The 23,520-nt window shown below is 44.4% G+C and overlaps 1 protein-coding gene across 1 annotated transcript; it reads left to right on the forward strand.

The window, feature by feature from the left end:
- The first annotated feature begins 695 nt into the window (after nucleotides 1-695).
- cdh6 (cadherin 6) lies at nucleotides 696-20,798 on the forward strand. Its single transcript, XM_028976632.1, has 12 exons — nucleotides 696-810; nucleotides 8,263-8,593; nucleotides 9,981-10,275; nucleotides 10,554-10,673; nucleotides 11,633-11,806; nucleotides 12,283-12,470; nucleotides 13,073-13,323; nucleotides 14,256-14,392; nucleotides 15,147-15,268; nucleotides 17,341-17,458; nucleotides 18,011-18,262; nucleotides 18,984-20,798. The coding sequence occupies exons 2-12, from the start codon at nucleotides 8,375-8,377 to the stop codon at nucleotides 19,499-19,501; spliced, it is 2,394 nt and encodes a 797-aa protein (XP_028832465.1). The 5' UTR covers nucleotides 696-810; nucleotides 8,263-8,374; the 3' UTR covers nucleotides 19,502-20,798.
- The last annotated feature ends 2,722 nt before the right edge of the window (nucleotides 20,799-23,520 follow it).

Consider the following 23,520-nt stretch of genomic DNA (forward strand, 5'->3'; position numbering starts at 1 on the left):
ACACACACATTTGTATGGTTAATTGGAGATACTGCATTATATAATGTATAATTGTGTTAATTGTGTTTAACTGTTTCAACTGAAACTAAATATTTTTAATAAGTGAAAGTGAGCTTAATGGTTCCAATGTTTTTTTAACACTCTAGGCGGTTTAAGGGTTAAACTACAAGCGGGACAATCTATGTGGCAGGCAGCACAGGATATAAAAAAAAATCAAATCCATAAATACTTCAGCGGCCCTTTATTTTCCGAGCGCGAGCAGACTGCGCCTCGCCTAATACCATTAATTACCTCCCTCTGTCACAGCGAGACGGACGGCAGCCAATCAGAAGCGCGGTCCGTTCCGACTTCACAGGACCGGAGGGAGAGAGACAGAGAGGGAGAGAGAGAGAGAGAGAGAGAGAGAGAGAGAGAGAGAGGGAGAGAGAGACAGAGGGAGAGAGACATGGAGAGGTAGAGAGACAGAGAGGGAGAGAGAGAGAGGGAGAGAGAGAGACAGAGGGAGAGAGAACAGAGGGAGAGAGACATGGAGAGGTAGAGAGACAGAGAGGGAGAGAGAGGGAGAGAGAGAGACAGAGGGAGAGAGAACAGAGGGAGAGAGAGAGAGGGAGAGAGACAGAGAGGGAGAGAGAGAGAGACAGAGGGGAGAGAGAGCTGGAGAGGTAGAGAGAGAGAGAGAGAGAGAGAGAGAGAGCGCCCGCTCATCGCCACAGAGAGTCGGTCGGTCGGTCGGTACCGCACGCCACGGATACGCAGCTGCGCCCGGACTCACTTTCTTCCAGCAGCCCGCCGGTGACCGTGGCGCTGAAGGTAAGGTTGCGCTTTACTTTTTTAATACTTTTCACAAAGCCCCACGGGAACTGTCACTTTACCATTTTTTTAAATTAATACTATTAGTAGTGGTGTAAATCTTGTCGTTATGGTCTGGTATAATTTGTAGTGTCGGGTTTGACTCCCCGGTGGTTTTAAAGTGATTTTGAACTGTAGCCCCGTAAGATGCTGGAAGATGTGTTGCGGAGCCCGTGTTCCAGGCTGGTGTGTGTGTGTGTGTGTGTGTGTGTTGACGGCTGTAGATGCTCCTGGTTTTGGTTTAGTGTGTCCAGGCTCAGCAGCTTGTCAGGAGAAGGCAGTGGAGGAGTGTGTGTATGTGTGTGTGTGTGTGTGAGAGGTGAAGATGTGGACGGAGCGCTCGGTCCATCGTCTGCTCGCCCCGTGAGCGTGTAAATGAACGCGTAGATCAGTGTCTGGACGGTAAAGTTCTGCGTGAACAGACACCTGTAACCGGTGGGCTCGCGGGATCCGTTAATGAGTAATTACCCGTTTCCACCCTCATCTTCCACCCGCTTTAACCATCACTTTACCGCCTCAAACTACAAACACCAGCAGAACATGTGCAGAGGAATCAGAAATGAAAAACATGCACAAAAGGTTGCCTCTATATTTATTGCAGCCTACAAAAAATATTTGTATTTTTCCCACACTATTAATATGGTTTTTGTCAGCGTGTAGATTTCATGCTTTTTGTAGGGCCATGTAGGTCAGAAATAATGCACACGTAGGACATATTTAAAACAGGCACACACTTTCTTTAACCATGTGGAAAGGACTGGGGATTGCGGATGGGTGGATGTAGTCCGTAAAAAGACAATTATTGCTTTGGCAAACTGAAGGGGCGACTCATTTCATTATTTAATCGGTAACCCAGTTCACATAATATACGATTGCGTTTAACCGTCATTAAAGTTACACTGTGAAGGTTTTCTCCTACCTACTTGATGTGATTAATTACCTTTTTATCTGTTGTAAATTAAATTAGAAATGCTGATTGTATGTAAATGAGTTTTTTGTATGGTAATTAGGCCTGTGTTCGCTGACACCTCGTCAGACACTGGCCCACAGTTGGGTGTGTTGGTACAGTGACGAGATAGGGTGGCTACAGCGATAAGCACCCCGGCGCTATTACATTTTGATCCCAGAATGGTTATTGTATTTAGCACTATTTAAGCATCAATGACCATATTCCAGCGGGGCTCTGGCTACCGGTGCGTACTCCGCAGAACATGTCATTGTCTGTTACAAAAACAGAAGAAGACGAAGAAGAACAGGCAAAAGCAATTACGGGCTTTCTAAAGGAAATGTCTGTGTATGAGATCCAATTGCACTCTCCCTGCATAGCCATTTTAACCCCCCAGTGGCTTTTGAATACCTCCCTGCTCACTCTAACAACATCCCATTTTCTAAATGTAGAAATATATATCCATAATTTTCACTGCAGACGTGGAGGTGGATTGTCTTCTCAACACTGTGGTCTAAATGCACAGTGATTATTCTTAAAACAACAATAGAAAAAAACTACATGGTGTCTGGTTGGTCCTGAAATCGGGAGCTTTTTCTCACCAGGCCGAAGAAAATGTTAAAGGTGACCCGTGGTGCCCACGGCTTTACATCTTAATCACAGGAGCTCCCAGCCCCCCCAGATCAATCCTGAGTTTCGCCCCAGGGCCTGGACACCGTGTCATCCTCTTACTAGTGGATTTGAGTTCTGCTCTTGTGCAGACCTACTCCTTGCTCCACTCTAAAGACAATGTACATCAAACACGGCTTTTCGCTCTTCCACAGACTCCGGGGCCTACACGGCGCTGGATTTGATCATGCACGCTGCTGTCAAACCAACTGTGGCCCGTTAGCATGAGCTAACATGCAGGCCGCGTTGCCACGTAGTCGTCTTGTGCTCCCTGAAGAACCATCTCACGGCTTTTACACAAGCCTCTACGACAAGCAACTTTTTTAAAGAGCCGGGCAGGCGGTAAGCTTGCGATTTGTTCAGAGCAATTACATATCTCTGGAGTACATCTACTTCCTTATTTACGACCGAGCGAGATGTTTCAATTAGCCTGGCTTGGCTGCAGGAGTGAAGCAGATTAATGCATTGGGTGCCACTGCTAGAATCCTCTCTGTTCAGTGTTGATGTCAGTATCTGGGCATAATGACCAGGGTGGGGAATTCAATTTCTGCACGGTCCACACACTGCTGAGGGGTTCTGTAGAACGTAGCAAGGGATTTTCTGTAAGGACGGGTCCGGTTGAAGGCCAAGGAGGTCGGCTTTCATGTCTCTCGGAAGTGGAGGGCTGGAAGGGAGATATGAAAGGAAACGTGTCATTTTGAATGGAAAGTCACTTTTTCGCGTTCTTGCCAGTTTGATTGAGATTACGCAGGTTTAGCGGTTTTCGCTTTTGTCCCCTGCTTGCATCATGATTGTAACAACTGACTTACGTGGGTTGTTTTCCTGTTGTTGTCAGTGTCAATAATAAATGCAATGATTGATCATTTCTTCCACCGCTGCATGTTATGGAGATTATACCATAATGCCACTTAAAGAAAGAACAGCAAAATGTCAGTGCTTGTTTTGCTTGCAATCCAGATGCCTGACCTTTTAAAGTAAAGTATTATCTTGATTTAACAAAAGCCCTGATATTAAGGCTTTAACAAAACAAACTAAGAGGCAGACGGGGAAAAAAACCACATGAGTTATAACTCGTCATGCTGTCTCCTTAAAAGTGGAAACATAAAAATCCTGGACATAAATTGCATATATATATTTTTTTAAAGTTTTTTAAAAGCAATCTATCTGTCCAGACCATGGTCTTTAAAGAAGAAGAAAGATTCCCAATACTTAATCATCTATAATTGGTGAGTTAATGGTATCTTCAAGTTGTCTAGATGGTCGGACATAAAAACATGTTTGATTAATGCAACATTTTAGCTTGACTTTGACAGATGCGAGAGCCTTAGATTGTGTGATTTGTGTATATGTTGTGACACAGTCACACCCACACAGACACACGCAGAAGTAACTCTGGGGCAAGACAGAGTCATGCATTTGCATTGCAATGGAGGCCTGGATTCCATTGTGCATCACAATGCAGAGGGGAAGCCGGTGACCTGCCGAGTCCTTCACACAGCAGCTGTAAAGCTGTGGTTCTCATGGCGTCTCCTCCTTCTGCTCCTCCTTTTCACGGGAGGAAGCCCCAAACAAACACCACATGATGTCTCGGAGGAAGCCGCCCCAGTAAGGCTTGCCATAAACCTGGTGCCCCCCCGACACACACACAGAAACAGAGCCACACACAGGTGCTTTGAGACGTGTGTTTGAACAGCCAGCATCGGACCACAATCCAGGGACAATGGTGGAAAGGCCACACAAGCGCCAGTGGTGATTGAGGTGTATATTACATGCTGCTGACTGAAATGCATGGAGCATCTGATGGAAATGTGCTCGAACTGACTTAGCGCGTCAATGACCATCTTATGAGTCAGACCTGAAGCAAGACGACTGGAAGTTGGACTTTGTTCCCAAGTAAAGAACATTTTTTTTTGACCAATCTGGCATGAGCTACATCGTCTGACATGAATTAGACGCATAGCCTCCATTCAGAAAAGGAGATTTAGAAAACTGAGAATAAGAAGAAGAACAACAACAACATTTGAATCCATTATCTTCTCCTGTTCAGATTAAGACACACATGTTGCCAAGGAGATTAAAAGGGGCTGTAGGAGGTCGACCCTCGCACGTCTGGTGGATCTGGAGATAGGATTATGGCTCATGTGGTGTGGCAGTCTACCACAGATCCCATTCTGTTCACATGTGAGGAGTGAAGAAACTATGAAAAGTTATGTGCATTTATATCAAGCTATTTATTATTTTGTATAAACAAAAATCACAATCGATTTTCACACTAAATGTAGGTCTCTTAGAATAGACCTTTGTGCAGGCTGATGTCACTATGAGGGTAAAACCCAAACCACAACCCATGACGAAAAACAAGAACGCGGAGAATAAATCAATCACTGCTTATAGCAACGCAAGTGCGTTGCAAGAAAGTGATACTGCATCACCCCTCAAATCTTTCTGTCTAGACAGACACCACCCCACCCCCTGAACCACCAAATCAATGCTTATTGATCACCCTCCGGCCCGGAGGGAGTGACACGGAGTAAGCTGATTGTCCATTTCCAGCTCTCAGTGGAGGCCAGAGGATCTTAGGTCTCCTCAGTTGTGACACCTAAATGTAATTTACACTCATCCGATATCCTCTTCTCTAGTCCGTACCTGTCGGCCTTTGCCGGGAGAGCACATTAGCAGATGCACTGACCACTTCTAACCCCTCCCCCCAGGTTTCCATCCATTTAGGGTTCACTGATGTGAGAAGTGTAGAATTTGGCATGAACATCGTACCGGGATTTTGCTTTTGAAGACAACCTTATTGCTTCATGGCCCAAAAATAGCTGAAGTTCCCTTTAAATTGGAGGGGAAAAAATCCCAGGAATTATTCAGTACGTGCCAGGTGACATTATTACAGTTCCACATTAAAGTACCTTTCAGTTTAGTCCTTTTTGAGTAAATGGATGGCTGCCTGACTGTCTCATTAAGTGCCTGTGGGAGCGCCATGTCGGTGACACCTTCTCACATTTGCTGCCCAGCCTTGCTCCGATCTGCTGTGTGTTCTGGCGGCAAGACTTGTTACCTGTCGCCCTTCTAGTCTGCTCTTTCTTTCTTTCCTCCCTTTCCGGCTCTTTCCCTCGCTCGCTCTCCCGCTCCCTCTGCACCGCCCGTGGCTAACATTCTCCTTCTCTCGCTCCTAATTGCTCCGATGGGACTCGTCTGGGCCGCCGAAGCTGTCAGTGGCGTGATTGGGGGGCACTCGGAGGGGGGCCTTGGTGAGAAGCCCTCCGCCCACCCCTCCCTGTCCTCCCAGCGTCCTCCACAGGTGGCTCTGTTCCACAACCTTCCCTTACATATCAAACTCCATTCATCCACCCACCCATTCCCAACTCTATCCCCCAGTTCGCTGCAAAAAGAGAAGGAGGCATTAAAAGCGTAAACAGGCGGCGTCTCAAGGACAGACTAGATGCGAGATTGGCTCGTCTGAAAATAACATCAGATGTGTTTGGTCCAAGATAAGAACGTCAGGCTGTGCTTCTTAATTAGTCAGCCCGAATGTTTTGCTGTTTATGGAAGGAGCTCCTGCTTCATGCCTTCACACCTCAGCCCCTCACAGTAGCTCCTCGGCCCTTTTAGGTCAGAAAACCAAACATAAACCATCCACACACGGAAAAAAAAGTCTATGGCACCCGGGGCTATAATGCGTTTCAAACGCACAAGGCTTTCCGTAGAGTAATCTTTTCTTCACCGCAGTTTTTTTTACCGTAGGAACTGTCTAAAAAAAAGTCAGACTTTACAGGTAATGCAGGCAGCGCTCATCTGCAGATTGCGGAAGAGACCGCTGTGTGTGGTTGGCTGGAAAGTGTTTCAGTTTCAGCAGGAACCAGAACATTTAAAGATCTTTGGAGACATCTGGAACAAGGACGGATGGCACTTGAAAAAAAGCTCCTCTTTGTGATTTTAATTTAGTAAGTGGCACTGATCTGAGTTGCGGTTGCTTCCCAGTTCAGCCATGTACTGCGGCGTTTTTCTGAAACGCATTTTGGTTTCTGTAAATTCCATCCAATGTGGCCAAGTCCACATATGCCGATCAATACTTTTATTTCTTTCATTCTTCAATGGCTCCCTTTTATTCAATTTCCTGTAGCAGTCACGTGATATACATAAACAGTAATCAATAATCAGTGTTGCTAGACCCTATCCAGCATGAAAGCAGGACACATGGAGCAAAAATATTTGTGGTATATATACATACATACATACATACTCTCCCACTCACCCCGTGGGGTTTTCAGCATCTCTGATTTTGACAGCTAATCGATGTGCTTCAGTAGCTATTGTTACCTCATTCAATTAAGGACAATTCATAAGGCCTGGCATAATGGAACTAAATGGAAAGCCCTGTAATGTTTTTTTTCCAGCATTCACGTAAGTGCTGTGTGTGTGTGTGTGTGTGCATATTTATATATGTGTATATATGGTTGTGAGCATGTGGGAGTAGTGCTGTTATACTACACGATTTGTTTTTGAGAACCCCCGAGATTTTTTACACATTTCTCTAATAAAAAGTCTCAGGAAAGCAAGGCGTGGCAAAACAGGAAGTGCTGCTGATAGGTTATTATTAGGAGGTGGCAGGAGGCATGAACTAGAGTTGCTGCGTTTTTTTTTTTCTTCTTGTCCAGAGAATATGCATTTAGAGCAATTCATTAGTTTTTATATTCACATATCCTGCAGGGAATTGCCCTGATTGTCCTGTAAGCATTCAGTCTTCAGTCATCACTCATGGATACAAAAAAAGATGTTGATATTTGAGTGCTTTCTTCTGTGCTTCTCTTGCTAATTTCAGGCAGTGCAGGAGGTTGCTTTCAGTAGGTCTGCGAACTTGCTAAAGTGTGGTGCTAAAGCACCACATGACTTCTCCTGGATGCGCTGGGAACAGATGCATCCAGGAGATGCCGTGCTCATTTTAACTGATGCCCTCACTGCTCTGCAAATCAGAGTTGGATACGTTGGTGATGATTATTCAAACCATTCAAGTGGATACCATCCTAAAAGTGTTTGCATTAAACAGCTTTAAATAAAAAAGGAAAAAAAAAACACTCACATTATGTTCACATTAACCTGCAACATAATAAAGAATACAGCCTGTAATGAAAATGTCAGCGTTAAGTATTTGTCTTGTTAGTCTTGAGTTAATTTTGAGAGATTCATGGATTTTGTGGAAGGATGTGTGACCTAGTTCTCTCATAATGTATCCTGACTTACTGTTTTTACATTGGAGAAAAAATGAGATGCTGGAGACATGTGTAAATATATCAATTAATTGTTTTCTGGGAGAAGATATGCACAATATGCTCATCTTATTGTTCTTTATTAAATTATATGATAATTGCTTAGTCAACTGACCAACAAAACCAAAACAAGCATAAACCACAACTAATCTGTGAAAAAAAAATTTTTTGGACATAAATATGCAGCTTATACACATAAATTATATTTCATGTTACTGATGTTAAATCTGGAATGTTGATTTGAATATTAAATATTAAAATATTAATGTAGCTTAACCTGGAAACTAGGCAATTAGCACTGCTGCAGGAGCAGGCCTGTTCCCTGATGCACGTTTTTTATTTGACCCCTCACACCAATTTCAACCTGCCACATTTATTATTATGCTGCTAATGACCTTCTGAAGAGTCTTAAGGTCGGCGGTCTTAAACGGAATACTAGAGATGAGATTTAAACATATGCAGGTTGTACGGCCTGTTACTGTCTTCTTGCATAAACTAAGGTCTGTCTTTTTCTCCCCTTTTTCACAGGTGCTGTATAGCCGGCCTGTCAGTGCGGAGGACTGTGAGCATGCCTGAAAGCTGTTACCTGCACAGATAGGATCACTGGCCCCTGTGCATTGTACATTTTCTTGAGTCGAGGATGAGGACTTACCTCGCGATCCTGCTATGGGCGTCCGGGTGTTTGGCTGTGGACGCCATGGTCTTTTTCCGAGGAAGCGCGGGGACAGGACTGAAGGACATGGTAGGACAAAACGGAAACCATGGAGTGCCTCTCCGACGAGCCAAGCGCGGCTGGATGTGGAATCAGTTTTATCTCCAGGAGGAGTACACTGGGACGGACAACCAGTATGTTGGCAAGGTGGGCTACTATGGATGAACACTCATCATCCTTTCTGCTTCAGATTCCCTGATAGGGCCTGACGGTAATTCACTTTCCCCTGCAATGCTGTACCGGCCGCAGGAGTCTCCACATATTTCTCAAGAGTCATTTCTTTATCTGACACTAAATGATTACATGGCCCAATCCTTCTCGTTATTGTGCCACTTTGTCTCTGTTTGAAAAAGGAGGCCTAAATTGGTCAGGGAACCTCCTGGCTGCATAATGGATCGGCAACAGGCAGACAACCCAATGCTGTTAAATGAAACGCTGCTTGATGTTGCAGGGATAAATATGTGTTTGTGCACTTTCTCAGCTGCGGTAGCAACATCTGCAAGTTTCTCTGTGTTCGGCTGCACGTTTAAGAGGCCGTGTGTGGCCGATTTTAGGTGCCTGGGTACAGATTCATTCCAGAAAAGCTGCTCATGTGCTTTTGTGTGCTACAGTTCTAGCTACGGCTCTGAAAAAAACCCAGCTTGCATCTGTTATCAAACCTTTTTGATGTTGGTGCACTGTGCAGTCATCTACTTTCAGGTCCCTGCATAAAACAGAAGGTAGGATAATAACCCCACACGCAAGGTTATGGGTGCTGCAGGCATCAGAGAGGGAGATGACAGGGACGTTTTAGATTGTTCCAGGGGTCTGGGTCCTGTGGTAGTCTCTCTGTTCAGGCCTCATAACGAAGTGAGGGAAGTGTTGGTTGGGTGTGGGTCCTAGTCCCGCTCTGTTCCTCGAATCCTGCTCTGAGTGGGCCTATTAATTTTGCACAATATTCCATGATGGAAAGATTGGGGATTCTGTTTATGAGGAAGGTATTTTTTCATTGTGGCTTTGTTAGCATTTTCCTGCACCCGCCTTCTCATCACCCATCTTTTATTCACAATAAACAACTAAAGGCAAAATTCCTTAAAAAAAAAGAAAGAAATGTCACCCCTGTGATCCCTGTGGTGTAAGGAATCATCCAAGGTCTCATGAATTTCTGTGGTACTTGCATTTTTTTATGAATGCACTAATATTCAGGCAAAATCCCAATTTTTTATTTTTTACAGAATAGAGTTTGGGAGGGACTGAGGGGAGAGAGCGATCACAAGTCTCTTTGTTCTTTGTGAGCAATTATGGGCATTCACCTAAATTGCACATCCCATCCTTTGTTATAGTGCAGTGTGCAATCAAGCCTACGTCACCGTAATGGAAAATGATTGCTTTTATCACACCACTACCTATTTACAGCCTTTGAGTCACTGCCGTTTTATGAAAATTGTCTGCTGTTGAAATATAGATAAAATGGTCTTGCATGCTTGGGAGTTATTTCAGTTCATTTTGGTGCAGACACAGTCGGCAAGATATGAACCAGGGATTTCTTCCACAGCTCCACTCGGATATGGATCGTGAGGATGGGAATGTGCGGTACGTGCTAAGCGGGGATGGAGCTGGCACGGTATTTGTGATCGATGAAAACTCCGGTGACCTGCACGTGACCCGGAGCCTGGACAGGGAGACCAAGGCCACCTACACGCTCAAGGCCCAGGCGGTGAACCGAGTCACAGGCCGGCCGCTGGAGCCCGAGACAGAGTTTATAGTGAAAATACACGACGTCAACGACAACGAGCCCAGGTTCCCCAAAGAGGTGTACATGGCCACCGTCCCCGAGAGGTCGAATGCTGGTAGGTGCTGCAAGGATTCAAAAGATTGTGTTTTTGCTCTTTGTTTGCAGTGTAATTAAAACGTTACCTACTCCTGATAATGGGGAACCCCCAACTGTAATAGTTTCATTTCAGCCCACTCTAATTAGGCAGAGGCAACCTTAATAGCCTGACAATGAAAGAGGCGGGTTTCTAGCTACATGGGTTGCAATGGAGCTGTTCTCTCCACGGGTGTATGTGCAAAAGAGCAGATCTGTGTTGTTCAATCATCGTTTTTGACTTAATTCTTTTTGTCTCAGGTACCTCAGTCATTCGGGTCATGGCCGAGGATGCAGACGATGAGATGTTTGGCTTGGCAGCGAAACTGGTCTACAGCATCAGCCAGGGACACCCTTACTTCTCCGTCGAGCCGTCTACAGGTTAGCCTCTTTTCAGTCCGTTACGGCAAATTCATAGCGGGAGCCGGAGCGAGAGAGGCAGAGAGTCATGCTAATTGGTTGAGCTAGCATTATGCCATTTTTTTACTCAAGCAAAAAAAAAAAAAGTGAGAGAGAGAATTTAATCACTCCTAATGTATGCTCTGGAACGTCTCCCACTGATGTCTTTGTTTAAACAGAAGAGAAATGGAAACAGGAAATCCAGTCCCCTCCTGGGCAGATTACTATGCAGCTTAACACTGATATGGTTGATCCCAGATGCAGCGTGCTACGCAATGTCCATATCGCACCAGAGTGCACGAAATCCTTCGAGCTCAGAAAAGCAAAAAGCTGGATGTTAATCTGGAAATATTTGGGTTGTTCCAAAATTTAAATAAATAAAGCTCAAATTAAACAGGTAGTGCTCCGTCATGTTAACCATGTAGTGTGTCATGTACTGATGTTTCTGAATGCCTTAAGATCATCTCTTATCCACCTTCATGTTAGATCGTTGCATGTCAGAATTTTGATTTGTCTGGCAACGTCTGACAAGGCCTGACATGAATTTATCTTTTATCGTGATAAATAAAACAGTTGTGCAGGGACGTTTGGAGAAAGATGTCAATTGTGAACATATGAAAGTTGGCAGGCAAATATGTTTAATGCCACGTCTTGCACTCACTGCTGAGAAGACAAATGCTTCACCTTGTCGTATAATGCTTATTATCCTCACAGCTCATGCTCACTTGTGCTAACAGCTATCTCTCATTCAGCAACTGAGTCCCATCAGGAACATGAAGGTGACTGTGTACCCATGTAATTACCTCCATAAATCAGCGCTGTGGCATAAATGGAATCCCAGCAGTCCTTGACGAAGCGAAATCTGCCCAAAGTCCTGGGTTTAAACACATATTACTGCAGGAATTAAAAAAAAAGTGTTTTTGTGCTTGTATTTTATTCAGGCATCATCAGGACAGCCCTCGGGCCTGATGAGATGGACAGGGAAAGGCGGGAGCACTACCAGGTGGTGATAGAAGCCAAGGACATGGGTGGTCAGAGAGGAGGCCTGACCGGATCCACCGTCGTCAACATTAGCCTCACGGATGTGAACGACAACCCGCCTCGATTCATAAACCGTAAGCATCAGCCAAAAGATTGTGAGCGTAATAACCATGTCAGCGTTTGGCTGTCACTGTGACTGTGGCCGCACACGAGCAGAAGGCAGGAATGGCCTGTGGGTTTAGTTGTCCATCTTCAGCAGAGAAAATGATGGGGATTAGTGTTGACACAATGGACTTTTGCAAAGTGCACAAGGTCCATGTGCTAATCCTGACTCAGATGAATGAATTCATCTTCTTAATTCCCTCCGTCATGCTAACTCACCAGGCTAAGGCTTCAACAAATAAAATGAGGCTGTGTAGTTTCATGATTTCAGCCATTAGCGACTCGATGCCTCTAAGCCTTCTCTTTAATGTGATCGCTGGCACAGCTGTGTAAAGTTACAGATGCTACCGCCAGGCTGTTTTAATATCAGCCATCCCTCAGTGGCTGGCCTGTTGGTATGAGAGCTTCAGTTTTAAGTGTGTGTGTGTGTGTGTGTTTGAATCTGCAGGTATATATCAGTTCAACGTGGCGGAGTCTGCTGAGGTCGGAGCTCCCATTGGGAGGATAAGGGCTGTGGACCCAGACATTGGTAAAAACGCAGAGATGGACTTCACCATTGTTGGTGGGGAGGGCCAGGATGTTTTTGACATAACAACCGACAAGATCACCCAAGAGGGCATCCTGGCAGTCAAAAAGGTGACTAGACTTCTGGGTTTGTAATATTAACCCTTTCACTGATGGTAACAAGAAAGCACATTGTAAGTCCCTCTGGATAAGGGCATCTGCCAAATGCCATAAATGTAATATGAGGTATTTACATAAAATCACATGAATTTTTGTGATGTCCTTTCAGTGTTGGCAGATTGTGTGGTTTTTCGGTTTGATATTTTGGGAAAATTGCTATTGACAAATACAATTCTTATTTAAGTATGTTGCGCAGTCTTGGCTACTTATATTTTTGGACATTTTTGTAAGATTGTGGTCTGGAACCATCACAAATCTGGCAACACTGTTTTGTATGTGATGTATTTTACAGGAGGGGGATTAAATAGTCTAGAATGAAGAAGAGCTATCAATCATTGCTATAGGCTCTTCCATATTTATACTTAGTTTATTTGTTTACTTCTGAAAAATCCAGAAGGCATACGTCTCACAAACTACATCCCTTATAGTGCTTTGAAAATAGGGCTATAATTCTTTGATTCTTTTCATATAGTGTCTAGTGTTTTGATAACATTGACCTGATGTTGGTGCGATTGGTGTGTTTCTAATCTGAACTTTGTACACATGCTAACTAGCCACTGGACTACGAGAAGAAGAAGTCATATGACCTTCACATCCAGGTCCAGAACCCTCAGCTAGATGTACGTTTTCTGGCTTTGGGCACTAAAGACACGGCCATGGTGCGTGTTACTGTGGACGATGTAGACGAACCTCCTGTGTTCGACCGCTTCAGTTACATCATGGAGGTGAAGGAGAATGCTCCCGTGGGCACAGCTGTCAGCTCCGTCAGCGCCATGGACCCTGACATCAAGCACAGCCCTGTCAGGTGGGCACCAATACATTATTCCAATGTATATTGATGATATACACCCCCCATTCTGCAAATCCAGTGCATTCATGCATCAGTCTGAAATAACTAATTAGATTAAAGGTTAAAGGTTACTTTTTTTTTTTACGTTATAAGTCTTTGGAGTTATGAGACCCTGAACACGCCAACCTTGTAATTCAGCTCTAGTGGCCAGATAAAAGAATGAGAACAATATACTTCATCCGTGCACATTCAGGCGCTACTGCAATGGTGTAATAAAATAATATAAGACAGTAAGGTTTCATCATCTTTATTACATTGATCTGGTACAATCCCTAAAATGTTGATGAACAGAAATTAAGAATCACTGCCATGTGCTCCTTTAATACCGACTGGCCCGTCTCCCGAAGGCAACTTCTCATTCAAGTAATTGTAATAAGTAACCACTGTTAAAATAAATGAGGATATTATTACAGGCTGAATCTTCCGGTGGACAAGGCTGATTTGTTGGCCTCTCCAAATCATTCGATGACTGCCTTTCCCGCAGGAGAGACAAAGTAAATAAGGGACCGGAGAAGAAGTGCAATTAGATGTCCCTCTTCCAACTGAGAACAAAACTGCAGGGCATGTAATTATCAGAATCATCAGAGCCAGAACAAGCAGCACCACTGCTCTGAGCATCAGGAGGCCAATTAGGAGATTGAACAATGCCAGTGAACGATTGCATTTGTGAGAGAATGGGATTTTCGACCACTGGAAGAGCGAGGAGAGAAATGTTTTTTTTTTTTTTTTTATCCCTGCAGGCATTAGTCATCTCAATGTGTTGCTCCATTGTCCCTTTTGTTGGCACCATCCGTCAATATGAGCAATATAAGACAAACAGAAACAAAGAGATGTCAGCTTTATGTAAATACCTCACAGTGAATAATCAGAGAGCAATCTTTTTTTAGGTACTCCATCGATCGCCGCACAGACCCAGATCGGCTCTTCAATGTACATGCAGGCAACGGCTCCATCTTCCTCCTGAAGACTCTGGACCGTGAGGAGTCGGCCTGGCACAACATCTCCGTCATCGCCGCCGAGTTCAGTGAGTGCCTTACAACCACGGTTAACAGTCCACAGAGCACTTAAACAGAGTCAAATGGCCTGATAATCGATTGTGTGATTCTGAACTACGAGGGTCCTGATGGAACTGCTTATCTGGACAGAGTTCCCTTCTGCTGTTCGTTTCTCTTTAATCATTCCTTGAAGTTCTTAATGCTTCGAAGAGGGTTCGAGCCTTTAGATACACAGTGAATATGGTTAAAACATTTTAATAATGGTATATCACTCACTTATTGATTTTTTTCCTTACAATATATAAACTTTCTAACCAATAAACTTTCCTGAATAATTATTGGTTTTCCCCCAAACCCCTTTTCTGAACTGTAATCAGAAATTCCACCCAAATCACACAATACACCTTTCATCCGCAATACAGAATCCCACTTTTAATTTTGCTATAGCCATGTTGAATAAGTTAAAATAGACAAAGGATAGGAATGCCTGCATTTCAAGAGTAGATGAGTGTTAATGTGTGAGTTATTTTATTTGCAATGTATTTTTTATTGTATTTAATGTTTGGAGCCATGTCAAAGAAGAATTTCTGTTACCTTTGGGACAGACAATAAAATTTATGTAATCTAATTGAAAGTAATGGAACTGTAAACCATTCTATAGGGTGCTTCGTGCCACTTTGAAGAATGCACCAATCTTAGAATTCCATTTTGTAACATTGCAAGCAGGAACATTTCCTGAAGGCTTCCTGAAGTTAATGTATCACCATGTTTCTTTTCATCTAGACAACCCTCAACAGACCAGCCGTGTTCCGGTGTACATCCGTGTTCTAGACGTCAATGATAACGCACCAAAGCTCGCCTCGTTCCACGAGACATTCGTCTGTGACAACGCCAAGCCTGGCCAGGTACCTTTTCAGTCTTTCAGATGTGCGTCTCTGAAATCAGAGGCTGAACAGATGAGTCCACGGTATATGGATGTGTCCTTTATGAACTGACACGCTAATGCACTCACGCCGTCCTCTCATTATCGGCCTCCTTGTCCCTTCTCTGTTGTCTAGCATCACACAGTTCCCACGCCTCCACCTACTCATGCTTTCTACTGCACTTTTCAGACTTGAGTTTCAACAATGTGGCCAGTGGCTGAGATCCACTGGGTCCACTGGGACGGTAGCTACAGACATAATGGTTTTCTGATACTTTTGCTCTATTTCTGATACTTAACCCCATTTGTGAATTCTCCCTCTAACACTGCGATCCATTTGGATGATTTGCTTAACTAAATGTTTTAATACTTCTGAATTAGTATTGCACTTGCTGTATAAGTCACTGAAAGCCAGGCTGCATTTCCTTTTCAAGAATATGAGAGTTTGGTTGACCCTTAAAGGTATTGTCAGAGAGTTTTATGAGGTGGAAAAATAACGCTGAATAAGTGTAACAGTACGCAAGAAATCAGAATCGACCATAAAATTTTGTCATAAAATTTGCTGAACCACAGTTCCCCATAATTATCACTTTATGGTGCTGACTCCTCTCGCCTTCCTCGCTCCCCAGTGAGGTTCTCAGGGTGCAGCCCTGAAACAGGAGTTTTATGAACTGTGCTGTGAGAGAATCACAGTGATGGAATTATGGATAACATTTCGACTCCTGAAACCTATTGGTGGCGGGCATGGATGAGGCAACAGGATTACATTGAACAACAGGTGGTGGGACATTAATTTAGAGGAGGAGGCAGATTCCCCTAATGATTTATGAAGATTTATGGGCAAAGGAGGCCGTTAATGAGGAAGTATGGCTAATTAAATTCAACGAACACCAGTGCCAACAATGTTCCAGTTCAAATGCACATCCTTATTTGGCTGCTTATATTGTTAATCACACTTCCTGCAGATGTAAGATAGATTTTAATTTTTTTTTTATTAAATTCATCAAAATAAAATTTATTTAGTAATTAATTAGATGGTATAGGTCCTGTTTTCTCCATCCTTTTATAACCTTCTAATGGTATTTCATTAATCTGACGCTTAATTAGATAGAAATAACTTATCTTCCAGGCTATTGAAAAAAGAGCCACTAATTCAGGATGCTCCTATATTACACACTTTTCAACATTTTCATATGCAGCGCAATCTTTTACACCCTGTCGGGGTGTAAATTTTGTTGCCGCAGTAGAACTTAAAAGGCTGATGAGGAGCAGGAGGTCGCTATCCACTGTTAATAATCTTTATCTGCTCTGTGTGTGCACACCCGCATATGTCGTCCAGGCAGGCAGATTGTCTAATTTATAAATCACATGTATGATTCATTACACTCGACCCAGCCGTCAATATTTCATGAAAGATCTGGATGCTAACGGATCCAAAAACCCGAACTGCATTGCAGGGTATGATAATGATGCCGTTTCGTAATGAGCTTCGCCCACTCACCGAAATGAGGTTGAGCAAGCCACTTATCCAGTTCCATGGTGGCGCAATAGTTTTTGCTGCTGCTGTGCTTCGTCATGTCGTCATCAAGGCCTTTGCAAGCTTTCACCCCTGAGTGGAGGCTGATTTTCGCAGCACATGAAAGGTTTTTTCCCTTTGTTGTAGGATGGAAAGCTTTGTAGGTCCGTTGCCAAAAAGCTCTCAGCCACCTCATTCACGGTGGACCGGAGTCCTGTTCAGCCTAAGTGCTTTTCCTTTAAATGGCCATTTATTTTGCTTAAAGGTTATTAAACCGTTCTAAAGCTGCAATTACAATATATCAGTGAGAAAAAAAAATTATGATTTTATTATCTGCGAACCGCAGATTAATTACAGCACTTAAATATGTCTCCTTTTCAACGCAACGTGGATCAAGTCAGGAGGGTAGACCTGAGGTTGCAATTTAGCTACATTTGTGTTCATTACTGACTTCAAAGAAGCTGGTAGACTCTGTTGACTGAGCTTATAAGTCTGTGCCATGAACGAGTTCAATGTTGATGTTGTTTTTTTTGGTACAGAAAATTCACACCATAACTGCGGAGGATGCAGACGACCCAATCGGTGGCCACCGGTTCTTGTTCACTCTGGCACTGGAGGGTTCGGTGAAACCCAACTTCACACTGAAGGACAACCAGAGTATGTGGCCTTCCAACTAGTCAAACATTTGTTCTATGAAGCCCTGAAAACAGAACAACTGAACATTTAACACTATTACATGGATGGTACTGAAGTAATGAAAAGAAATTCTTTCAAAAATAAAATAAAAAAAATGTGGAGTGCAGTCAAGTCCTCTGTAATTGGCCATTAAGTATGGCAAAATCGCGGTATTTGTTCAACCCCCACATTACTTGCACTTGACTCTTGGGTGACACACTGTGACATGAGCAGTAATTTTAGCAACTTTAAATAAGTGATTTGTTGCCACTGCTAAAGTTCTCTGTTTACATGTTTGCCAGTCCGGCAGCGGCCATTCAGCGTAATAAATTCTGGGTTTGATGGGTGTGAATTAAACGGGCATTATGCACGCGCCTCTTCAGCTTTCATCACACGAATGTCACAAATTCTGCCACTCGTGAATGTAACGAATGAAAAGCCTGTTAAGCTGACACCCTCCAGGACCAGGGTTTTGCCCCATGTGTGTACTGGGTTATGTTCCGGTGCGCAAACTGAGTTGTTTCCCTTCAACAGACAACACGGCCTCCCTCTTCACCCGGCGCGCCGGGTACGGGCGGCTGCAGCAGAGCGCCTTCCTCGTACCCGTGGTGATCTCAGACGGCGAGTACCCCATGCTGAGCAGCACGGGCACGCTGACGGTGCGCGTCTGCGCCTGCACCCGCGACGGCAATATGGAGATGTGCAGCGCAGAGCCCCTCAGCAGCTCCGCCGGACTCAGCACGGGCGCCCTGGTGGCCATCCTGCTCTGCGTCATCATCCTGCTCCGTAAGTGGCCGGCTGACCCCCGACTCCCGGGCCCGTCCTTCCTTCCAGCTGTCCGTCAGTCGGCGTTAGCGTTACTCTGTGCGAGGGAGCCGGCGGGAGGCCGCAGCATATTGTGTTGTTGGGCCGGTGCCCTTGTTTTTATAACTCAATCACAGCTCATTCAATTTATGCAGCCGGTGAGTTCATGCGTGAGGCGGCCTGCCGCAGCGTGCCCCTTCTGATATCGACTTTATTCGCCAAAAGCTATATCAAAGACCAGAGCGAAATTCAATCCGATCGGGCTCCAGTCAAAACTATTCACTCCTGCCACAACAGGACATGACTCTACATCATAATCAGATTTTGCACAAAATATCCTTATTCAGCTGGGCTTCTCTGCTGCTCAAGCAACGGATATTTCATTGTGATGTGAACGATCCAGCCATTACTGTGAAGAATGATGCAATTAGCGGGACATATTATTGGCTGTGCGTCAGGAACACGAACGTTAATGCACGTGATGGCGTTTTTTTGCTAATGCAACCGATGCAGATTGAGCACCGGGGCCCTGCTCCCGACAGAAGGCCGGTGTGGGAGGCTGCGCTGGTGAAGACGAGCGCTGGAACCAAACGGCCCTCAACAGGGGCCCGTCTTTCTCGCTTCCCTCACGTGCCGCTCTTCCCGCTCTATTTCCGTCCCCGACGCCGTCTTCACGCGTCTGCTGTTTATCTCTCCTCCCCAGTGATCGTGGTCCTGTTCGCAGCGCTGAAGCGGCAGAAGAAGAAGGAGCCTCTCATCATCTCCAAAGAGGACGTGCGAGACAACGTTGTCAGCTACAACGACGAGGGCGGCGGAGAGGAGGACACGCAGGCATTCGACATCGGCGCCCTGCGCCACCCAGAGGTCATGGAGGATGGCGGCAAGCAGCGGCGTGACATCCTGCCCCCCGAGACCCTGTACCCGCCCCCGCCCCTGCGCAGAGTGCCTCCCCACACCCCGACATCCCGCAACAATGCTGACGTGAGGGACTTCATCAACCAGCGGGTGCAGGAGAACGACAGCAACCCCACGGCGCCACCTTACGACTCGCTGGCCACGTACGCCTACGAGGGCAACGGCTCGGTGGCCGAGTCGCTCAGCTCGCTGGGGACGGCCTCCTCAGAGGGGGAGCAGGACTACAACTACCTCAGCGAATGGGGGCCGCGCTTCCGCAAGCTGGCGGACATGTACGGGGGAGAGGACAGCGACCGGGACTCTTAACAGGGGCTGGACTTCTTTCCAAACAAGAACAATGCGTGGCGTTGCCGTGAAGGAAAAGAGGAAATATCGCAGCCTGAGCGTTTTAACAAAGTGCCCTTTTTTATTCTCCCTCTCTGACGTCCTCCTGTTCCGATGAGCTGACGGTGGCATTTGGCTTATTTGTTGTTGTTGTTTTTTGTTTTTTTTATTATTGCTTCTTTAAAAAAAAAAAGAGGACGACCTTCCTCACAAAGAGGGTCAGAGTGAACATTCTCAGTTACTGTATCCACAGAAAAACTCGCCCCAGCTCCATACAGTACAGTGCATATCATGGCTGACTGAGGGGGAGGGAGGAACTTATATTATTTAGATTGGAGCTGTATCGTATTCTACTGCATTAACAAGAACAAAAAAAAAAACTGAAAACCCTTTGGAAATGCTCCTGGCTGGCGGCAGGGTCAGGCCGCGGCGTGGCTCACGGCGTCGTTTCCAGACTCATCCAAGGTCTTTTCATTCTCTCGGCTGAAAGACAAGCCTGGACCAAACTGCAATGACGGTTGATGAATGTTCCTGAGTATAAGCAAATGATGAACCCTTCGCTCACCCGGTCACACTCGCCACCGCGTCCCTCCCAGCGGGGTGGCTCACACACACGGTTGTATGAAGATATTGTTGTCTTGATTTCATGTGTCCTCTCTATAGAAACATCAATGCATACTGTAATTTTTTGAATGCTGGGGTGGGTTTTTTTGGGGGGGTGGGTGTGGGGGGTGAAATTTGTATGTATGAAGACATGCAGAAAAAAAAATGTTTGTGCTTTACAGAGGCCGTTGTTCAGGGTTTTTATGTTCAGTGCCTCAAAGAGGACTCACATGTGTACAACCTTCACTTTATTGTAAATGGTACAGATACAAAGCTAGAATTTAATCAGAAGAACAAACCCATTCATAGCACTCCTGTAATTTTTTTTTTTTTTTTTTAAGTTTAAAGCTGGATGGAGCACTGATGGTCCGTGTGCTTACTGGTGAAGGTTGGGGGGTGTTCTGTCGTACATAATGGTTATGTTGCATTTCATCCATCCAGTGCTTCGTCGCAGTGACTTGGGATCTCCATATTATTTCTTTGCTTTGTATCTTGTAATATTTTGTACCAAATATTTATACAACATGACTGACATAACGATTAAATATCCTTGAAACACTATGTCCAGTATTGCTGTTTTTCGGTGTGTTTATGGAGGTTGTGATGTGAGCAATTCACAGTTCATATGAGGATGTATTACATTTTATTAAAAATAAACTTTTCTTTTCCACTGAAAGTTTGACTTCTCCTGTGCTGCATGGTCTCCTGCCCCACTGGCACTCGGGTGCATTAGGGGCTGGGGCTGCCAGTCAGTGAATGCCACTTAATTAGGGCAATCTATAACAGAGATCTGTGGGCACAGGGCTGTGTGTGTGTGTGTGTGTGTGTGTGTGTGTGTGAGTTAGCTGGTAAATTTCCTGGGCCTGTGCACTTTTGAGGCAGATGCTGACATTTCAAACAATGGGCGGAGTGAACCAGCTCGACGCGGCGCTCTGCAGAACCATACACCAGGCATCTGGGCATCGGAGTTCTATGCCGCAGTGGTGGACATCAGATGGAATGGCAGATTAATGTGGCTAATTTCAGAATGCCCGAAATGTCAGAACACTGCATAAAATTATAAATCTGGTTTTGTTTCATAATGCATATTGAGGAAAAGAACTGTACACAACTTTTCCAGAACTTGTTTCTAGAAGCTCTGTGATGATGAAGTCTGATCATTAAGACCTTTGTTGCATCAGTGATGTACAGTACAGGCCAAAAGTTTGGACACCTTCTCATTCAATGTGTTTTCTTTGTTTTCATGAGCATTTACATTGATAGATTCACACTGAAGGCATCAAAACTATGAATGAACACATGTGGAGTTATATACTTAACAAGAATTGGAGACCTGGCCTCCACAGTCACCGGACCTGAACCCAGTCGAGATGGTTTGGGGTGAGCTGGACTGCAGAGTGAAGGCAAAGGGGCCAACAAGTGCTAAACACCTCTGGGAACTCCCTTAAGACTGTTGTAAAACCATGTCAGGTAACGACCTCTTGAAACTCATCGAGAGAATGGCAAGAGTGTGTAAAGCAGTAATCAAAGGGGCAGTGGTGGCCTAGCGGTTAAGGAAGCGGCCCCGCAATCAGAAGGTTGCCGGTTTGAATCCCAATCCACTGAGGTGCCACTGAGCAAAGCACCGTCCCCACACACTGCTCCCCAGGTGCCTGTCATGGCTGCCCACTGCTCACTAAGGGTGAAGGGTTAAATGCAAAGGACAAATTTCACTGTGTGCACCGTGTGCTGTGCTGCTGTGTATCACATGTGACAATCACATCACTTAATCAGAGCAAAGGGAGGCTGTTTTGATGAAGTACATAACTCCACATGTGTTCATTCATAGTTTTGATGCCTTCAGTGAATCTACCAGAGAATCTACCAATGTCATGAAAATAAAGAAAACACAGAAGGTGTGTCCAAACCTTTGGCCTGTACTGTAGATCCATGTGATGCCCTGTATAGGCTCGCATGGTACTGTATAAGGAAGGAGACTGAGTTCCCATGGGCCCAAGGAGCCTCACACCTCTGCTATAACTGCTGATGAAAGCTCTCATTGGACAAGGCTCTAGCTCCCAGTGCAGTGCCAGCTTCCATTAGCCCACCCCAACGCCCACCCCGTCCCCCATCCCCAAACAGTAAATCTTTAATAAGGACGTTGTGTGAGAATAAATGCTGAACACCCATCACCACTGTCTGGAGCTCCCTGTTGAATTTGCAGCATGCATTAAATCTCCGACGATGTTGGGCAACCAGACAAATGCATGTTTTTGTAAATTAATAATAAAACCTGCACTGCACCAAGATTATTATTCTAAATGCTAGAGATTTAGATCTGAAGGTGGATGGTGATTGGCCAATATGACAAATTTAAAAGGGCCTTTATTCCGTACCCAATAATTTTTTAGAAGATTGACTGTAGTTCAGTGTAACTGAATAGCTCATTTACTACTCAAAACGTCACAATTTCTTTTATCACATGCGCCCTGCCAGGAGCTAATTAGCAAATCCTGAAAATGCTGAAAGATTTCTTTTTTTTTTTTTATTTACATCTTAGTGATCAGCATCTAAGTTCCTCTGAAAACCTTCCTAAGCAGAGTAGTTACAGGATGTCATGCTTCATGCTTTTGATGGATCGTTTTAATTAACGTAGCCCTGCACTTTTCTGGCTTTGCTGCTCCTGCAGAACAATTTTTGTTTCTCCATTTTGCCACGTCTTTATTAAGTGGAAATTCTGGGCCTTGAGTGTTGAACATGGCTTGCATACAGCTCCAATGAACATACCAATGTCCTCAGACTCTCTTTTTTGTTTTATTGTGCAGATACAACTTTTTCTGTGATCAACACAAATCAGTGTACAGCGTGCTCCGTACAGTGCATTTACAATCTATCTTGAGTTTTGTTTTAGTCCAGTGTTTGTGTCATGCTGTCCATACGTCCATATTCCTTTTAGTCTATTCAGGTTATGGTCAGAGCCTAAAAGTCAGAGCATTTTAGTCTTATTTTAGTGAAAATTATTCATGACTATTTTAGTCTAGTTTTAGTGAAGGAACACTGATGATATTTTAATCAGCTTTAAGTCAATTGCAAGTAGAACAAGTACATTGTAGAATAGAAAAAACAACATTTTCTTTTAGTCAAATCCATAATTAAAACAAGCTGATCTTATTGTTATATTGTTGTTATCTTATAAATTCAAGCATACTCTACATCTATTCCAGTGGTCGCACTTTGTTCAACCACACATTCATTTTTTTTGTTTTTCCACTTTATTGCAAAGGAAGTGTGTCCAAAGATTGATTTGTATTTTCTCTCAGCCACCTGCCAACCACCATATATCCACCATATATTGGGACAGTGGTGGCCTAGTAGGTACCAGAAGGTTAGCGGTTCAAGTCCCTAACCACCAATGTACA

The sequence above is a fragment of the Denticeps clupeoides genome, chromosome 4, assembly GCF_900700375.1.
Source record: "Denticeps clupeoides chromosome 4, fDenClu1.1, whole genome shotgun sequence".
Classification (NCBI taxonomy): domain Eukaryota; kingdom Metazoa; phylum Chordata; class Actinopteri; order Clupeiformes; family Denticipitidae; genus Denticeps; species Denticeps clupeoides.

Coding starts and splice junctions, on each gene's coding strand:
- cdh6 (XM_028976632.1), top strand. CDS start 8,375: ATGAGGACTTACCTCGCGATCCTGCTATGGGCGTCCGGGTGTTTGGCT. Junction 13,324..14,255: donor ATCAAGCACAGCCCTGTCAG/GTGGGCACCAAT, acceptor ATCTTTTTTTAG/GTACTCCATCGATCGCCGCA. Junction 14,393..15,146: donor CGTCATCGCCGCCGAGTTCA/GTGAGTGCCTTA, acceptor CTTTTCATCTAG/ACAACCCTCAACAGACCAGC.